At 36.7% G+C, this 19,639-nt stretch overlaps 1 protein-coding gene across 2 annotated transcripts in view; it reads right to left on the reverse strand.

The window, feature by feature from the left end:
* Positions 1 to 19,639, reverse strand: part of RNGTT (RNA guanylyltransferase and 5'-phosphatase) — a 187,545-nt gene that overhangs the window by 109,816 nt on the left and 58,090 nt on the right. For both annotated transcript variants that reach the window (XM_049817904.1, XM_049817905.1), the window contains one exon: positions 3,383 to 3,547. In XM_049817904.1, the coding sequence (XP_049673861.1) occupies positions 3,383 to 3,547 (165 nt within the window). The remainder of the gene's footprint in view (positions 1 to 3,382; positions 3,548 to 19,639) is intronic.

Below are 19,639 nucleotides of genomic sequence, written 5' to 3' on the forward strand. Positions count from 1 at the left end.
TTGTCTCCCTGCAGACCCTGCTGTGCTGCACACAGAGCTGCTAAACCCTGTCAAGACATTTGTCATTGATGCAAAGGAAACCCAGCTTGCTCTTTCAGCTATAGTAATGAGGTATTCATCGCTATGAGTACATTTGTTGCTATAGTTGCAGAGATGACTGAATAAACATAGAAAAAAGATCTTTTGGGCAAAGCAATACTATTTTTAGATAGTCATCTTTCAGAATAGGGCAATGCTTCAAAACAATAGTCTATTCTGACCACATATAATGAAAAATTCTGTTCATGAAGTTCTGATGAATATGAAGATTAAATCCTGCTTTCATTATCCTAAGGAAGTGTTACAGGAATCACACTCATCAAGTTCACACAAGTAATGAAACAAAAAATGCATTTTTGAGGTAAATAAGAGCAACAATAATTCTTAGCCTAAATATTACTCTTTTGAGAATATATTTTTATGAATACCATTCTTCTGAGCAGATACAGTTTTGAAATATATTTTGAAACTACAATGATTTCCCTTATATGTCTACCAATATTGCCTTAGATAAACCTCTACATCAATGCTGGTAGTACTACCTAAAACTACTTACAGTTATCATAGGGCATACAAACAATTGTTAAATATTGACATAAAACTTCTTGCTTATTGAAAAGAATGATCAGATTTAAAGCCTCATTAGAAGTCTTCTGTTGTAAAAGTAGTATAATGAACACGCTACACTAGATAACAGTGACTTCAAATGAGGATGAGGATTGTTTAAAACCTGTAAAGTACATTGTACAAAATTTTAAAACCTATGGTTATTTCAAACCCAAAATGCACAAAGCTTTAGGGTCTGCCCTGATTACCACTTTAAAAAACCACCCTAAAATCAAACAAAAAAAGTCCCCAAAAAACAACCCAACAACAACAAAAAACCACACACCAAACCCAAATACCCCAATAAATTAAAAGCTTATAGATACTCTTGTCTCAAAGACGTTTTTAAGGTGGCAATAGCACATTAGGGTGAGAATTTGTTGACTGAACTGCATTTGCAACACAGTAACCTCAAACGCAGTTCCAATGTCTTTCGAGTTTTACCTGGTACTGCAGACTTACTGATACCTTCAAATACTGTTTTTTAAAAACTTGAGATGAATAACAAAAAACAAAGAGATAGCCATGCTTCACACTTTCAGATGTCCTGCTCTCTCAAACTGCGGAAGTCACCATTGCATCTGTTCCAAGGGTATATTCATCGCTCAGAAAAAAGCGGCAAAACTCTCAGAGGAAAAGGAACCCTCAGAAAATGTGCTGTATAACTGTAGGGCAAACCAGCCATTAACTTTTACTCACTCTAACTGGGGGGGGGGGGGAAGTTAACTGACAAAAAGAGGCCTAGCTAAAGAAATAATCTTTCAAAACATATAGTTTGATAAAACCCAGGCCATTACTCTTACTTGCTTTATTTTCCTACCAATTTGATCTAATACATGCACAGAGCAGATAAATCATAAATGTTTGAAATGATTAAAATAAGAGAAAAATAACACTGGCTATTTGCTCTGGACTGCCAGTAACTCTACCCCTCCTGCTCTCTGTGTGTATCTCCAACTGCTGTATACAGGAATATTATTCACAGAAATGAAGAAAATTGGCCAGATAACTGCTTCATTCCATAATTCACAAGTTAATCAAATCTGATGGCAAAGACAAGCACAAAATAAAGAAATATTGTCCAAGCACTAGCACCAAAAGCAATTATAAGTCTACTATGAAACAAATTCTAGCCATGTATAAATTTTTTTCCTCACCAACATATTTGATGCTTTACTGCTGGGTAATAAGACAGTCAATGTCTTAGAGAGTTTATGTTCAGAGCTTTCAGATAGACAGAGAAAGACCTGTAAATAGCATCTATTTCATTGCTGACTTTAAAAAGTGCCACAGTCAGAACTGTTAAAATCCAATACACTGGAATGCATATGGACAATTCAGAACTGTCCTTTGGACAGGAAAAAGAAAACTGTTGAGCATAATTTCAATTTCCTAGGTTTTGGGAAGCAGAGGATCACTTCAATAGTCATGTGCTGGTAATTAGATATAACTAGCATGAGATTTGTTTACAGATATGTTTTACCAAGAAATTTTTCTAGGAATGCTTCCAACCATGTTCTTCCTGTGATTTTAAATGAGGTTGAATAACCTGGAACTTCAGAACACTTCAAGAAACTATAGATTTATGTAAGAAACCATTTTTAAGATGTGTTCCTTTTTGTTTCTTTTAATTTGAAGCTCAAAGTTATGTCTTAGACAAAGAGCCTCCCCCCCCCATGAAAAGTTTACTTCAAAATCTACAATGTTGATCTTAAATAAACAACCCAAAAATGCAACAACACAAATAGAGAGGAGCAATCAAAACATTTATAAGTGCTTTATCCACACAAACGTCTCATAGAATTGTTCAAGATTTAAACTTTCCAAAGACTGCTACTCTCTGCCAGGTGGTTGTTTTTTTTAAAGTCCAGCTTATGCCTTATCTCCTTATTTACTTTTCAGGCACTCTTGGTTAGCCAAAGTACAATTACTGCTCCTCTTGGGGCAAGATTCATCACCTGCTACAGGGTCAAGGAAATGACAAAAGCAAATGGAAGCTGGCAATCTGATGTTCATTGTTGTGTGTTGATGAGACACGAGACTACCTCTAACAGCAGTGCTGAGAAAAACGGGTTCCTCTAGAAGAAAGTATTATCCAGAAGCCATTTAACTCACAGAAGAGAATAAAAGTGTTTGACAGAATGTTAGGATATGTCTATACTGAAAAGTGCACAATGAAGGATAGGAACTCATATATATATTTGCAAGTCATATGCATTACTTCAGAAGACCTAGGGCAGTATTTTAATAAGTAAAATGTGGAGATGTTAAGTGGAATAGGCTCTTAGTAACCACTGCTGAACATGAAGTGGGAGTTCAGGCACAACTCATGATTCTTATACTATGGCCAAATGGGGACTAGAAGTAAAAAGATTATATTCTTACCTATGAAGGAGGACAGTGTAAACAACATAGCTCTCAGGCATTCCCTTGAGCTCAGAGACATTTCAGACTTAAAGCTATTAACTTCTATATCATCACTCAAGATTACGAAACTAAAGAATTATGTTTTGCCAAAGTACAGGTTTTAAATATGGGAAAACACTAATTCAGAAGGAATGGGTAGCCTAAAACCACTTTTCAGAGTACCCCAAACTGCCAATCACCCCCCAGGCATTGCTGAACACTTGGTTAGCAGAGGAACTCACTGGAAGCCAAAAAAGCTAAGCGAAACCTAGAGCCAACACTGCTTTGCTGCCTTCAGGACCACAACATAAACAACTGAAATAAACTTTACCTTTCTTGAAGTGTAGATGTCGAAAAACGGTTTGTTTCGAACACTGAATGGTTCCTGTGTTTTGTCGATAAGACCATTTTTCATCTTTTCATGTCGTGGATATATAATCTCTTTCTCTATACATGCAAGTCGAACATTAAAATCACAGTCTCCAACAGGCTGTCCCTGCCAAGTTACAAAAATCAGTTTAAAACCAAACACCAAATTATTTCAACAGTCTCAGTTTTTCTTACACAATATTTAGAACCACACAAATACATAAAAATATTATTAAATCATTACATGTTTTTGCCAAATACTCGGTTTTTAACCATTTGTCACAGGCTGCAACAGGTTTAATCAAATCAAAGTTCATAGAAAGATAAAAACTTAAACTACGTATTCAAGCATATATGAGTTAAATACCTAAATAACTTTAAAGTTAAGCAAAATAATTTAAACATTCCCTAATTACAACTTTGGATATAGCAGCTACATATTTTTCCACATAGTTTTCCTCTGAAATCATTTAGCTTATTTTGTTCATAATACTTCTAATACAACACAACAATGCGATTTACACAGTTAAGCCAACTCATTCCTTTAAATGTACTATATTGATGCCTTGAAAGAAGCATTAATTACATAAATGTTCACTTTTCTGTCACAGAAAAGAGAAAAATATAGCTGCAGTTGGAAAATGTGCCACTGAACAGTGGCTGCAAAAACCTGCAAGATATGTGATGGCTTGGTCACCAAAAGGTAGTAAAAGCCCTTCTCTAAGTGTCAGTAGTGTACTCTGACCTCTCAAGACCTGAAATAAAACAGCAGTTTTACATTGCTCTTTATACATTGGATGCATTGCACCAGACCAGTGTGAGCATTCAAACTGTGTGTTTGTCAGATTAATAATTGCTTGTAATGGAGTTTATTATATTTTGAGCACTAGACAGAGAGGAAAACACACTGTGGATATCACTAAGAGGAAATAAGCAACTGTCAACTTATAAGTTCTGAAGTTAGTTTCAGACATGCCACTTTCATGGCAATAAGGCACAAAACTCATAGATCCGCATCGTTACAAGGATGATAAAGCATTGGAGGCTATTTGCATGAGATCATCCCTCATTTTGCCACCCCATGCACACAAAAAAGTAATTTTCAAAAACCATCCCTTTCACAGTCCACAGAAAATAAGCTTTGGCTTCAAAACCAGAATTTTTCAAAAGCTGAAAGCAATGAGCACAGGAAACTGGGAAAACATAGGACTCTAATCATGGCAGCGGTACCAATGAGCAGGAGAACCAGCAACCAGGTATTCCCTGTACTAAACACAGATAGAAGAGAAATGGAAAGAGAATCTAAAAGGAAAAAAGCCCTGATCTAACACACATCAAATAGAATCAGAACTGGTCAATCTGAAAGAATGCGAAGGAAATAAATGGCAAAATGACCTCCTGGTGACGCATACAAAGGTAAGAGAATGAGTAGTATCTGCACAGATATCTTAAATAGGAGAAAAACAGAATGCTAGTTTTAGACCAACATGAATTTAACCAAGTTCTTCCCAAACTCATCCTGGCTTTCACCAAAATCTTCTGCATCTCGGGCTCCCAGAAAGGCATTAAGTTTCTCTCATATTTCTTTCCTTACTAGATCTCTATGAGAAGTCCTCAATTGTTCATTGCAACAGCTTTAAGAACTATGTGTTGCTCCCATACCACATTAATCCACAACCACTTTCTTACAGGACTCGGCTTCAAACTATACAAAGAGAGGCAGCACAGCCACCATCTCTTCGTGGGGAAGCACATTCTGCACAAAGCCAGTGACAACATGGGTGAAATGTCTCCTAATCTCTGGTCATTGATCCATGCTTGTGAAGAAGAAGGAAGCCTATCTGGCCGTTCACTTTGCCTACACTGTCGCTTTCATTCCATACATGGAGGTGTTACTAGTAAAGAGCCATTCAAATGAATGGAAAATTAAGAGTATGAGAAAATCTAAAAGGTAAGAGAGCGGCTCATTCTTTATTGATTCATTGCAGAATACGGCTGCACGATCTACAGAATTTTAAGGGCCATACACAAAATCCTGGAGAATCATTCTTCCTTTCTTTCTTCCCCCATGTACAGCATACCTAAGAAGTCATCTATACAGCGATTGAGCTTGTCCTGGTTTGTATATCTAATTAAAACATAGAAAACACATCTTGCCCTCAGTAACAACTGACTGAAGAACTGATTGAAGAATTATTTCCTGGGAAATGTGTATACATATTTTCTATTATTTCTAAGAACACCATAAACTGTTCTCTAGGTAAATTTCAGCAAGATCTAGTGCACATGTTCTCTTCCCTACAGTAGTTTTTCCACTGAGCCACATTTTATGAGTAGGTCTGAAAGAGCAAAGGAACTCATTAATGTTTCAAATATTTGAGCTTCCAATAAGCAGTAAAGTTATTTAGAGAGCTTCTTTACAATGATTCATTCAAAAATGCTTTCACATAGTGATTTAAATTTATTTCAATCCCTTAATAGTTAAATTAAAAGCTGAGACGACTTCATATGCATCATAAACCAGCTGAATCACTTTCTTTTCCTTTAAATAATCCTTTCATTTCTCACATCTACTTGGAACCAATTATTTCCTGCAGCTCTGTCAATCATATATTTTTATTTCAAAGCTTGTCAAGCACGTGAGTATATTACCACTAGGTTCCATCATATAAAGGTCAGAGTCAGGCCGACAGAAGATTATATGAGATGGGAAAACACAGATGCTGCTGCCAAGCAACTTCTGCATCAGCCAGCTAAACTAAGAAGTTAAGGAATATTTCATTCTCCCAAAAGCACGGAACATTAGCAATAAAAAAATTAACATAACATTGAATTTTAATCAAGGATGTACTGAATAAAAGCAATATTGGAGGAGGAGGGCTTTTTCTTTGTTATTAGACACTTGCTGTAATTACAAAAAATGCTGTTAATATACAATGTATTTATCCCAGACAGATCCAAAACCTTCAAGTGGTAAAATCCTAGCTTTTAGCAAATAAGTAGGAGGGTCTGCAATAAATAATTTGCAGACCTTGACAAATACAGGACGAGATTATTTAGTATATTGTCCTGGTTTCAGCTGGGATAGAGTTAACTGTCTTCCTAGTAGCTGGTACAGTGCTGTGTTTTGAGTTCAGTATGAGAAGGATGTTGATAACACACTGATGCTTTCAGTTGTGTTTCAGTTGTGCTAAGTAGTGTTTAGTCTAAAGTCAAGGATTCTTCAGCTTCTCACGCCCAGCCAGCAAGAAGGCTGGAGGGGCACAAGAAGTTGGCACAGGACACAGCCAGGGCAGCTGACCCCGACTGGCCAACAGGGTATTCCATACCATGTGATGTCATGCCCAGTATATAAACTGGGGGGAGTGGGGATCGCCACTCAGGGACTAGCGGGGTGTGGATCGGCAGGTGGTGAGCAATTGCACTGAGCATCATTTGTACATTCCAATCCTTTTTATTGCTGTTGTCATTTTATTAGTGTTATCATTATCATTATTAGTTTCTTCTTTTCTGTTCTATTAAACCGTTCTTATCTCAACCCACGAGCTTTACTTCTTTTCCCGATTTTCTCCCCCATCCCACTGCGGGGGGAGGAGTGAGTGAGCGGCTGCGTGGTGCTTAGTTGCTGGCTGGGGTTAAACCACGACATATATAAAGCACACATTTAAAAGTTGTTCAAAAAGAAGACATTGATGTATATATAAACTAAACCCAGGCAACAAATATTAGTATGTTTTTAGGCAATATAGATGTTTTATTAATTTAAGCATTCAGATGTTTGAGATTTTATTCCAACATGTAAGTTTTTACTTGTCTGAGGAGGATGAGGGTCACCACTGCCTAACAGTGTAGTTACTGGACTACATTAGAAGATAATTTCTGTTCTAGACTTTTTTAACCTAAAGTAAGTTTGTTAGCAAAGGATAAAACAAAATTAACAAGTAGCATGTGTTTCCCATCTATGTTAGAAAGTTACACTTCCCCCTCACAGTAATTAAAATGTATCCTGAAGCAAAATATCCTTTAGACAAGCCTCAAGAGAGGAGTCATCTGTTGAATCAACACCTCTTCCTTGAGCAGTTGAATTCCCTTCACCTGTTGAAACTCTGTGCATTGCACCAAGAGGTCACAGCATGAAGTGGGTTTGCAATTGATGTGACACTTTAAAACATGATTTTGATTTTAACACAATCCTCCACACATCCTCAAAACATAAAATGAGATTTCTACAGAACTTTGAAATCCACACAGGGTTGAACATTTCTAAATTTAAACTTACAACATTTCAAATTAACTTCCCAACAGAACCCATACATAGTAAGTCACGTAAGAACCTAGTGTACCACAAAAGAAATACATGTTTAAAAACACTAAAAAATCAGGGTCTGTAGCTCATTTAATATCCATTATTTTAAGGGGGCGGGGGAAGGCAATTTATTTGCTGAAAGGAACTAAAAAAAACCAACCAACCAACCAACAACAACAAGACACGCAAGGAGAAAGGTAACCCTGAGGAGGTACCATCACCCTCCAGGTTTAAAGTGTCCCTTCCCCTGCCTCTAAGGTTGACCTTGTGAGTACAGCTCAGTAAATTCAGTGAGACTTACATGGAAAGTCCTTTACCTAGGTGGATGCAGAACAGATAACAAAACAGGGTTTTGAGGTGCTAAATCCCATAAAAGTACTTTCTCTTAGAATTTTATATTTATCTGGCATTTTCCCAGTGAAGCTATAGTAAAAAGAGAAATAATGCCTGGGCCTGTGTACACAGGTGATAACTAGCTTGGGCCAGGATAAACTGAGAATGTTTATTCTCTTTCTCCATGAGATATGGTTCGAAGTCTACCTGCCAGCAAAGCACACTCCATTTGCTTCCCCAGAGCAGTAACTTAGACATGAATAATTCAGCACATACACACATATACGTTCCACACACATCTTCACTTATTGAGCCATAGCAGAACATATGTCACAACTGTCTTAGCTTTAATGATTTCGAGAGAATAAAGAATAAGCTCAGGCTGATATTCTACCCTGTGTTTAACATTATTATTGACAATTCAAGGCACCCACAGCTGACATCTGCATTTCCAATGAAAGCCCATTATTAGTCCTCCCATCTTCTGAAGACCATGCAGTCTAATATTTTGCATTTTTTACTAATGATCTGGCATGTATTTCTTCTGACCATGGTTTGATAGATGCTGCTTTTTTTTTTTATAAACATAGCTTTATGTAAAAACAATCTGAAGGTGCTGTTTCATCCTCCAAATAAGGTTATTATTATATTCAATCACCTAAAAGGTTTTTTTTCATTTCCAATGTTTTCTTTCTAAAACAGGACTAAAAGCAAAGTATTAGAGAAATGAAAAATTTTGTAGAATTATGACTCCTAAGTTTTTAATTTCTAAAAGGCAAAAGGCAAGACAACATTTATAATCTGAAAATACATTTTTAAATTTGTTTTTTTCTAACTTTTATCACTCAAATATTCAAAACAGATATGGGAATGACAAGGAACTTAGCAGTTTCAAAATGGTTTCTAAAATTTTCTTGGCTTCAGTGAGGTACAGTGTGTGGAGTATTGTTTCAATTGTAACAATTCAACCAACATGCTGCAGGAACATAATTACTATTTATATGTTGTCAGCTTATACAATGGAATATCATTTTCATTTACCACAGAACTAAAATGATTTGGGGAATCAGACCTATTAAAAAGACTGCTTAAGACATGTATTGATTTATTTGAATTTCCTTTAAAAAAAAAAAAAAAATCAAAAAACCCCACACTGAAAAGAAATTCAAATATGTATGAATCAACAAAGGAAAGAAGTTTGTAGCCCATGCATAAACATCAAGGCCTAATAGAACATACAAATACAGCTCCACACTTATTTTTTTTATTAACAACATAACTTGAATGAAACAGCAGGACTGTCAAAACTGTGACTAAACAGATAAGATCAAACCAGAAAAAGTAGATCGTACTACAAATATTGCTCCTTTTCTCACTCTTCTTCTCCTTGGATTGCTCAAAAGAGAATACAAATACAAGATAAAAACCATAAAACCTTCTAACAAGTGGATGAGAAGTTTGCTTCACCAGTGTAAAGGTAACACATGTAAGGCAGAACATTTATGATAAGCTGAAGTGACTGAATTATGATTCTCACCATTAATGCTGTGCAATACAGAGGCAGATTCATGGAAATGAGCATCTACCATAGAAGAACACCTAAGCCCTCTCTTTTGAAAACAAAGCTCCAGTTAGGCACCAAAAGCTTAGTAGCGGCTATTTCGGGAGCACGGACAACTCAGTCCAATTCATTGTTTGATTACATGTACAGTGGCTTCATTTAGGATCTTTATAATCCTTATAAATCCTCCTGAGCCTTCAAAAACAGAACTCAATAAGGGGATTTTACTGGGATGTAAATGATTAAAACCAAAAGGAATTATGTTCTGTCTAGACTGGCTGCCTCCCCCCAAGCAATCTGAGGAGTACATGAACTTCCCATTTTAATTACAGAAGTAAAAGTCATAATTCTAATAAACCATAACTAGAAAATAGATTCGCCATCATCATCATCAGATATTTATATACAAAAAGACTGCACATGATTCTCCCAGGGGAATATAAATTTAAATAATTTATTTTGCAATGAATTTAGGCTATCTGCAAAGTCCAATATTGAACACAGGCCTTTACTACTTCCGGTTTTTCCAATTATTTTTCCTAGTACTGTTGTTGCACATAGCATGGAGGCATCCTTACCTTAATTGCAACAGATACTACATGGTTCAGTCAGTATTTTCTCTTTCTGCTTCTACCCTCCTCACACTTTCTTTGTTTCTACCAGCCAGGACTGGTAGACTCACAGTGACTCTTCACAAGAATAGCTATTGCTGAGTTTTTACAGAACTGTCTTTATTGCAAAGAACTATCACTCCAGTGAATTAAAGAACCATGGAAAAACTCCCACATCTTAAAGACATTATTCGGAGCATTTCATATTAGAAAATATTGTGGCACTGATTTTTTTAGAATATAAATAAGTTCATAGTATTTAAAATAAGACTGCCTAGTGCAGCAAGTATAAAGTCTCCTAAAAACTAGAAAAGAGGAAAAATAGTAACAATCAGCACTGATTCACAAATACTATCTTAGAAAAAGAACCACCTACCTTTCCTAAACCATGACAGAACTAAAAATTAAGTATCTGCTTGCAATAGATGTTATACTCCTTAAGACTTGTAAAAAATCTATAACTTCAGTACACAATCTGTCTTTAAGATATCTAGTTCACTGTGTGCATGGTTAGCTTATGAGTAAGAAATACTGATTAATTACTGTTATACGCATTTCAAAAGACAAGTGGCATTTTTCTTCATATTTCTTTTAAATAAGAGAAATATGCTAAAAAGGATGAAAATATCGCCTTCACTTCTGTCCTAGACCACAACAGTCACTGGGGTTATTCAAACATATTAGCCATGGAAAAGAAAATATTACAGAGGTCCTGCTTTCACCTTCGTAAAACCTATCTTGAATTATACAGTTACTTTAGATTTGGTACATTCTTCTGATTAACTTTGATTATTTTTTTTCTTTAGTTCTTTTCCCCTAGAAACAGGAGAAAGATAGGAAGGCAAGAGGGAGAAAACTGAAAATATTAAATATTACAGCTACAGTAATTTTAGAAAACAAGGAATTAAAACTAAGTTGCGAAATAAGACATGACAACATTTGAACACACTCCCACTGCTTCCATATGATATCCCCCCAATCATCCTCGATTTTGCCTATAGTTTTTCCTGTTTTGAAACATACTGGACCAAAAAAAAGTCCTGTGTTAGACTTCCTTCCCAGTACTTAAGAAATTGGTCGTGATAATGTAACCGGAAAACCTGCCCCACTGTAAGGTTTTTCACACTTTCCACTTCAGTTGTGATGACTGCCAGATTCTTGAGATCTGAATATTTGCCCGAGACAGAAGTTCAGTTTAAGTCCACCTGGCAGTTCCTATAGGAATGACTGTTATAAATTGCAAGCTGAGGGAGACAGTTTTTCTATTTAATCATATGTTACAGTTCCTAGCACAACAAGAAGATAAAAAAATATTGCAAATAAAAAGTGAGGTCTTTTAAGGCTAAAAATGTGAGAGACAGAAAACTTCAGTAAAAATACTGAGAAAAGCTCTTTAAAGAGACCTTCTAAGAACAAGAAGTTTGTGGACTTTATTCTCTGAATTGTATAAGGTTTGAAATAGTTCAGTGTTATTTTCATTTACAATGCAACTGAAACTTCTAAGTCTTGCTTTGTGTTTTTTCTAACAAGTTTCATAGTTTGCTGAAAAAGTGTCACATAGGAGTAAGCAAGAAAGAACAAAACCTACAGAACTCAAAACACCTGAAAAATATAAAGGATTTTGTATCACAGCAACCTCTAAAGCTGCTCTTGGAGAGCTACTTGTTCACGTGTATCTCTCCCAGGAGTAACACTTTGTACCTCTTCCCCTGATAATCATACTTGCGATAATCTGCCATTCAAAAAGGTTCTCATGACACATGCTTCATCTTAGGGTATGGAAACATTTACCTTTGGGGAATAAAACAAGACATGACAAAATTTAATACACTCCCTTTGCTTTTATATAATGTTCCATTAAGCATTCTTTATTTTGGAAAATGCGGAAAACAAACCACTTTCACTGCGATCCATAATGCCCCCTGGGTTGGGAAAAGGAGGAACTAACTTAGAGATAGAAGGGAAAAGAAGAATTCAGATGTATTTTTCACACACACTAACCAGCCAGTAAAACAGTCAACCTTCAAACTAATTACAATGCTAAAGAATGCAGCCCAACAACAAGCAGCTGGTTAGACAAAAAATATAAAACGAAGAACACAAAAACACCAAAGATATCCTGGTCAGCATGTACTAGTTATCATTCTTCAGCAATAATTTACTTTTTGGAGGCATCAGAGCAAAGGAGAGTTTTAAAAGACGGATGCAAGAATGCATAAAAATGCTGCTTTTCAGTTGTATATGTACTTCACTCAAGCACAAGGAGCAACAGGGAAGAAAGCACAAATTATCTCTTTGGAAGTTTACAGAATAGGTAAGGAGATTTGCAAATTTTGCTGCTCAGCCATGCAAGTCAGGTTTTCAATAATGAATGAAAGATGACCAACAGGGAAGGGGAATAAGGCAAGAAAGACTTTGAAGAAGACAACCAGCTGAGATGTATTTCTGTCCATCCATCTCCACAGAGCCTTCTGCAGCATCACTCCCTTACTGTGTTTGATTCCATCTTACAAGCTCTCCTAGCCCAACTTTGTTGTCCTCCCTATTCCGTAATGCTACCCTATCCATATAGCCTACAGAATACTAAAACGCATTACCTGGCCAAGCTGCCCCTGCTCTCAAACTCCGTTATAAAAATGGGAGGAGAAGGAGAAAGCAATCTTAATGCATCTCTCCCAGTGTGACACCAGAAAGCAAAGCGAGACACAATTGAGTAGATGCCCTGTATTTCATTTACCTGACACCTCTGAGCCATGACAGAATGAAGCCATATACACTGATTTTGAGAATGTAACACACAGCAAAAGCACTGTTACAAATATTTGGGTGTTAGGTATGTCTTCACAAGAAATAATAGAAAGGGTGCAAGAGTAAACACATGCACGGCATCCTTATTCTCCAGAGTACTATTTGTATTGAAAGCATTTTAAATCCGTATTTTGACGTGGTACCACTTGAGAATAATCTCAGAATTAAAAGTAAGAGCAGAAGGGTGACTGGCAGCCAGGTGCATTTGTAAACAGAAAAGATGCAATTAAATACTTGCATCTCTGAATTGTGCCCTCAAAATTTTCACAGTACCTTTTTAAGATAAGGTCAATAGGCTAATAAATGAGAGACAGCATGTACTATGAGCTTTACATCACTTTAAAATGAGGTTTGTAATGGAAAAGCCAGACATGGTAATATTTCACAGGGATTTAAAACAAAAAAGTTTCATATGCATGAATTCAATGAGCACAGTGGCTGTGGGCAGGATTTATTACCAGTGTATCTGTTTACCATGACAAATTTCATCTAATGGCTATAACATTGTTATGCATAATGACAACTAAAGAAATCTTGATCTTGACTTAATTTAATGCACAGAATATTAGGAAATTTAATCAAAATTTTATCTCCTTTCTGAACATTAAAAACATTATTCTTTTTCAAGCACTCAGTCTATTCTTACCATTGCAATCTGGTTTCACGAAAACTTGGCTAGAGTTTAAAAATTTAAAGGCCAGGGTTAGAAAGGAAAAAAGAAAGTACTATTAATTTTCAGCATCTTTGCTAAGAATGCATTAATTAGATCCTACATTATACCAGTGTTACATTTTATTACTTAACTAAGGAAAAAAAGAGTTGCTTAAGTCTAGTGTCTATACATTTACACATAGCTACTGAATATGATTTAAGAAAAAGCCTCTCAAAACAAGGTTTCTCAGGAAGAGCTGTCTCAAAGATGACTGGAAAATGAAGACATGTTCTTTTGTGGATTGTTTCTGATTAATAGGGATTTGGATTTACTTGTATTTGCTTCTGGGACTGTTAATTATTCTATTGTGAGCTTCCTCTGTTACACTAGAATTACCCACCAAATTTCAACTTTTTATTCACTATCCAGGTGAAAGAGGTAGTGCTATACAGCTACAGTTACTGTAATAATGAACTCAACTACATACAGACACAAATCAGGAAGCTGAAAAGTAACAGTCATTGCAGGGATTTAGCTCTGTACATATTAAGACTAAACACCGTAAGGAATGTTGGGTGCTATTAGCCTTTTATGTTCAAAGGAATATGAAAGATCCAGATTTCATGTGTGCAGAGCGCACACATAACAAGTGACATAAATGTGGACAAAACCCCCTCAATTAGCCTATAAAAAGCTAAAAAAATACATGCATTTTTAAGAAATGCTTTGTCATTTTTCAATGAGAAAAGATTCTTCTCAGGAAAAAAAATCCATTTAGGTTGTTAAGAAAAGATAGACTGTGTTACAATTGACTTCTAGAAACATTTCACATGTCAATGTGACTTGACATGATAATGACATCCTTCCCATATTGGTGCCATCTCCTCCATAGACAAGCAGAAGTGGCATACTTGTTTTTATGCTTTTGGATCATCTTTTACCCTCCACAGCAGAATTCTGCTGTATGTCATGATATCCTAGTATTTTTTTATTCCACCTTATTCCCTCTCTTCTTTTCAGTGTAAGGGGCCTTCACGTCCTCTGCCTTAAGCACCTAAAGGCACATTATTAGCAGAATACCTGACATTTCATAAAACAGTACTTTCTGAACTTCAGAGAGGTGAGCCCCAAGTCAGTGAACTAGAAGACACTCTGGGTACATCTACACTGGTGAATCAACATGGCAAAGGTCTCATCTCTGCCCCTGAAGCCACCAGCTGTCTGACCGTGTTCATACTCTCACTCTCCAGAAAAGGATGACAACATCTCAGAACACCTGACAAAAACGGTCCCTGAGCAATGTTAAATTTTAAATTATTCTTGAGAACTGCTCAAGAGCACTGTAGCCAGCCAGGGCCAAAACTGTGCCAGGGACCATTTTAACTACTTAAAAAGAGGATAAAATTTCAGTAGCGGGATCCTGCTCTTTGCACAGTTTTGTTTATTAGTTTACACGTATGCAGCCTCTCAGAATGGGCTTTGAGAGATGATTTCATATACTTTGAGTTGCTCTTCATAGAAAGAACCAAGTCAAGCAGAAAAGAAAAAGCGGGGATTGCTCTGGGTTTCCTCAAAGAGTTGAGGTCAAAAGGCAGGCTTATTTCACTAGCATATAGTTTTCTTTCTATGAATTTGTTTCTAGCATGTGAGATGAAAGCAGTGAGACAGCAATGTCATATTTTGAGTTGCTATTAATAATAATGAACATCATGATTCAGACTGAAGAAAATGACAATAAAAAAATAACCTTTTTTAATTCTTCTGGAGAATCATTTGTTTTTCCTGACATAGGCATCTCTTGTAACACAAAGGGATGTGTTACCACAAGCTTCTAGAAACTACATGTCACAGAAACAGAAGTCGAAGGGTTCCATCAGCATCCCTGAAGACTGATTTTTGCAGCAGCTATAGGTGATACACATCAGAATTCAATACAAAATTTATCACAGAAAGAGACAGCCTAGATTATTTCCAGGTTTTCCCTAAGAACTCCAGTATAGGTCTCTCCCAATCACCAAAACACAATTTTTATTCTTCCTTCTTCCTAAGACTTTTCCTGTGTAGACGTTTGGAGCCAAATACACTACATATTTCAATCAGTCTATTCTCCGTTTCCTTTGGTTCTTTCTAAAAGGCTGCTGTAGTTTATTCCTGATACGCTACAGCAAAATCAAAAAGCTAAGTAACAATAAGCCTCACCGATAACAACGTGGATTAAAATTTGTAAAAGGTAGGTCTTTGCCCACTCACCTTCTCTTTTTTCTCCTCACTATTCTCTCTCATTCATTTTGATAGCCTCTACTCCCTGTTAAGTTTCTGTTACCATCCTCTCCTGATGAACACGTCATCCTTGTTTAAGGGGACCTCCTTACCTCCTCTGGGTCATGTTCAGGTGAAATCCTGACTACGTCTGAAGAAAGATCCCCTGATGTACTGAGACACTGAGCTCCATGACACCATGATGTTCTCCCAAAATCATAGTATTGTATACAAAATGAAAACTGCTACTTTTACTCCCAGCTGATCTGTTACTAGCAGACCACTACTCCTCTTAAATCTCAAATTGACATTGGTCTTGAAAACACTTAACTTGTCAAATGCGCCAAATTGAATACAACTATTTATAATTTGGGATCTTTGGGGTTTAGGCTGAAACTTTAAGCATACAGCTTTAAGAATAAATGTAGCCTCTCAAAATTTCTGTTCATAAAAGGCAACAGTGGTCATGGCATTTAGTTAACATAGACACAGAGAAGCCAGGCTACACATTTTTGGCTTCATTTAGGTATCAGTCCTCAGTCCTACATGTCCTCTTGTTAAAAGCCAGAGAAAGATGGCATAAAACAGAGATAATGTTGCCCTGTCTCAACTGCTACACTTCCAAACATGAATTTTAACACTATTTAGCCCCCTAAAACCTAAGTAATGAAGAACTAAAATAAATAGAAGAATGGAGCACACTGCAAATTTGAAGCATGACAATAATGCTGGCCAAATATACTGAGAATAGTTCGAAGTGATATTACAGTACACTTGGAAGTTTTTAATTATATGACATTATTTTACTGTGATCTAAAATTTAATTCCATGATTTTTCTGTATACATGTTAACAGCTTTCACTGTACCATTTACAGTCATTCTGAGGGGTGCAAGTTGACATATATCTTACTATAAATATATGGTGCATTCTGAAAAACTAAATAATACCTTATTTTAGTACTAACCTGTCTTTTTGTGTTAGTGTGGCCATCCTAACACATACATTCTCAGCAGTATCAATAGTACACATAAGTCTTTGGGACTTAATGTGGAATTCGTGAATGTAATATTTCAGAAGGAATATTCTGACAAAGCCAGAAAACTTTGTAACCCTTAGCTAGCAAAACAGGTTGAGCATTTAAGAATAAGGTCAGCTGAAAATATCTCTAGTTCACTAGACCTGACTAAAACGTGAGGTTTGCCTGAGCAAAGGTGTTCATCAACAGGGTTCGTATTCACATTTCCCCATCTGCAATGTCGCATCTCTAACAGCAGAGTACGCTGAGTCGCTGTGGAGGATGAGATGGGGAACATGCTGGAAACCTTGTAACTCACATGACAGACAGTGACTACAGAAACTCCACCATTCACCTTCAGAAGACACAACTACATTCAAGATCAAAACGAGCAATGTTGAATTCCAAAGCACCTCATACAGCTGTCGGGTTGTTTGGAGGTCTTTTTTGGAGCAGGGGGGTTGTTTCAGCAGGGGGAACGTTTTGATTTTAAACAGGACTGATGCTTTGTGTAATCATTTGATTTGAAGCTCTGCTAGGAAAATTTACACAAATCTAACTTACACAACCTGAAAGGAACTTATCCTTTCTTGCCAGTTACAAGTTTTGAATACATTTACTCTCTTGGTGATAAAATTCTGTTGTTCATTTCTTGCCAAGCCAAACATCCTTGGGTGCCCATTTTTGTAATTAAGCTTCTAAAATTAACCTAAAAACTGCTGTGCTTTTTAATCTTTGTAGTAGGACCATTGCTAATGACTTCTTGCAGCTGAAGCCCTGCTTGCACTCATACTGATAACATTATCTTAATTTGTCCCTGACACTAGAATAGTATCACGTTGCAACTAACTCCTCTCTCTCATTCCCAGTGCATTTAAAAAACAAACAAAAAAACCAAACAAGCTTTAAAGCATTTACAGCCCTGCTCAAAAGCAGACTTTTCCCAAACCTTAACAACCCTCTGGAAACCCCCGATCATTTTTCCTGTTTGCCAAGTGGGATTCTTCATGTTAAGTCTGGACACGTCACTACAAATGAGCATTTCCTCCCCTTCCACCCCAAAAATGTTTCACCAAAATAATTATGACTTTTGAAAAGTGTTATTTTGCTAGGACAGTATACGCATATCCCAAACTGAGGGAAGGAGACTGTACACTTCTTACCTCACATTTATTTTTCAAAGGGAGAGTAACAGGAGTGAATGGCAGGTCAGACACAAAGTGAGAGCAGAGACATGTAAAGACATGAGGGTAAATAGTCACAGAATCACAGGTAGAGGAATAGGTAAGAAAATGTAAAGGAAAAATGAGAACCCAGGAGTGGTTATAGAAGATCATATTTTTCAGAAGCCTACAAGGAATTTTTGCTTACTGAAAACTCCTAATCATAGTAGGGATCCAGGAAACTAACACCTACTTTTCAGAAAAGGTTGAAGAAAAGATCATCAAGATGCAGAACCAAAATGAGTTAACAAAAAGCTCCTATTCCTAATCTAACATGCACTCTCCACAAACTATTACTTTTAAAAGCAGCTGTCCTAAGTCACAGAATGACTAACATTTCCAACAATACCAAAGTCATTTTTGGTGACTAGTACCATGCCTACAGTTGCAATTCCTACTTACACTGAGTGGCCTACTCAAGCTGAGTAGTATCTTACTCAAGTCTGGAAGAGTCAATGGTAACAGAAGTCTGAAATGCACTGTGGTTTACTAACACTGTTCGTCCTGTTCGGAACACCGAAAGAGTAATTTTGTTTTTCCAGAAGCATTAGCAGATACTAAAGTGTTTTTCCATGGCCTATTTTGTCACAGGTATCGTGACTAAATTTAAACACATTGTTGTGGTTTAACTACAGTAGGTAGCTAAGCCTCACATAGCCGCTCACTCACTTCCCCCAGGATGGGATGGGAGAAATTATTGAAAGGGTAAAAGTGAGAAAACTCATGAGTTGAGATAAAGTCAGTTTAATAGGTAAAGCAAAAGCTGGGCACACAAGCAAAGCAAAACAAGGACTTCATTCACCACTTCCCATCAGCAGCCAGGTGTTAAGCCATCTCCAGGAAAGCAGGGCTCCATCACGTATAACAGTTACTTGGGAAGACAAACGCCATCACTCCAAATGTCCCCCCTTCCTCCTTCCTCCCTCAGCTTTTATTGCTGAGCACAACATCATATGGTCTGCAATATCCCTTTGGTCAGTTGGGGTCAGCTGTCCCAGCTGTGTCTCCTCCCAAATTCTTGTGCACCCCCAGTCTCCTCACTGGTAGGGCAGCATGAGAAACAGAAAAGGGCTTGAGGCTGTGTAAGCACTGCTCAGCAAGAGCAAAAACATCCCGGTGTTATCAGCACTGTTCTGGTCACAAATGCAAAAACACAGTACCATATGAGCTACTATGAAGAAAACTAACTCTATCCCAACCAAAACCAGTACATATTTTGTTTTCACAAAACTATTTTAAATATTGTTTTAAAAAGATATATATATATATATGGTTAAATTGATCCTTCCTGAAGGACATTTTCTGTTTCTTAGACATAATAGAGAAATTACTAGAAAATTTATTTCATAATAAGGGCTAACAAGTGGAACACATTGTCAAGGTTAGTTCTTCGAATAATCTTCAGCAGGAGACCCTGCCATAAAAACCGTAAATAACTTCAAATTCCAC

This window comes from Accipiter gentilis, chromosome 15 (genome assembly GCF_929443795.1).
Source record: "Accipiter gentilis chromosome 15, bAccGen1.1, whole genome shotgun sequence".
Classification (NCBI taxonomy): domain Eukaryota; kingdom Metazoa; phylum Chordata; class Aves; order Accipitriformes; family Accipitridae; genus Astur; species Astur gentilis.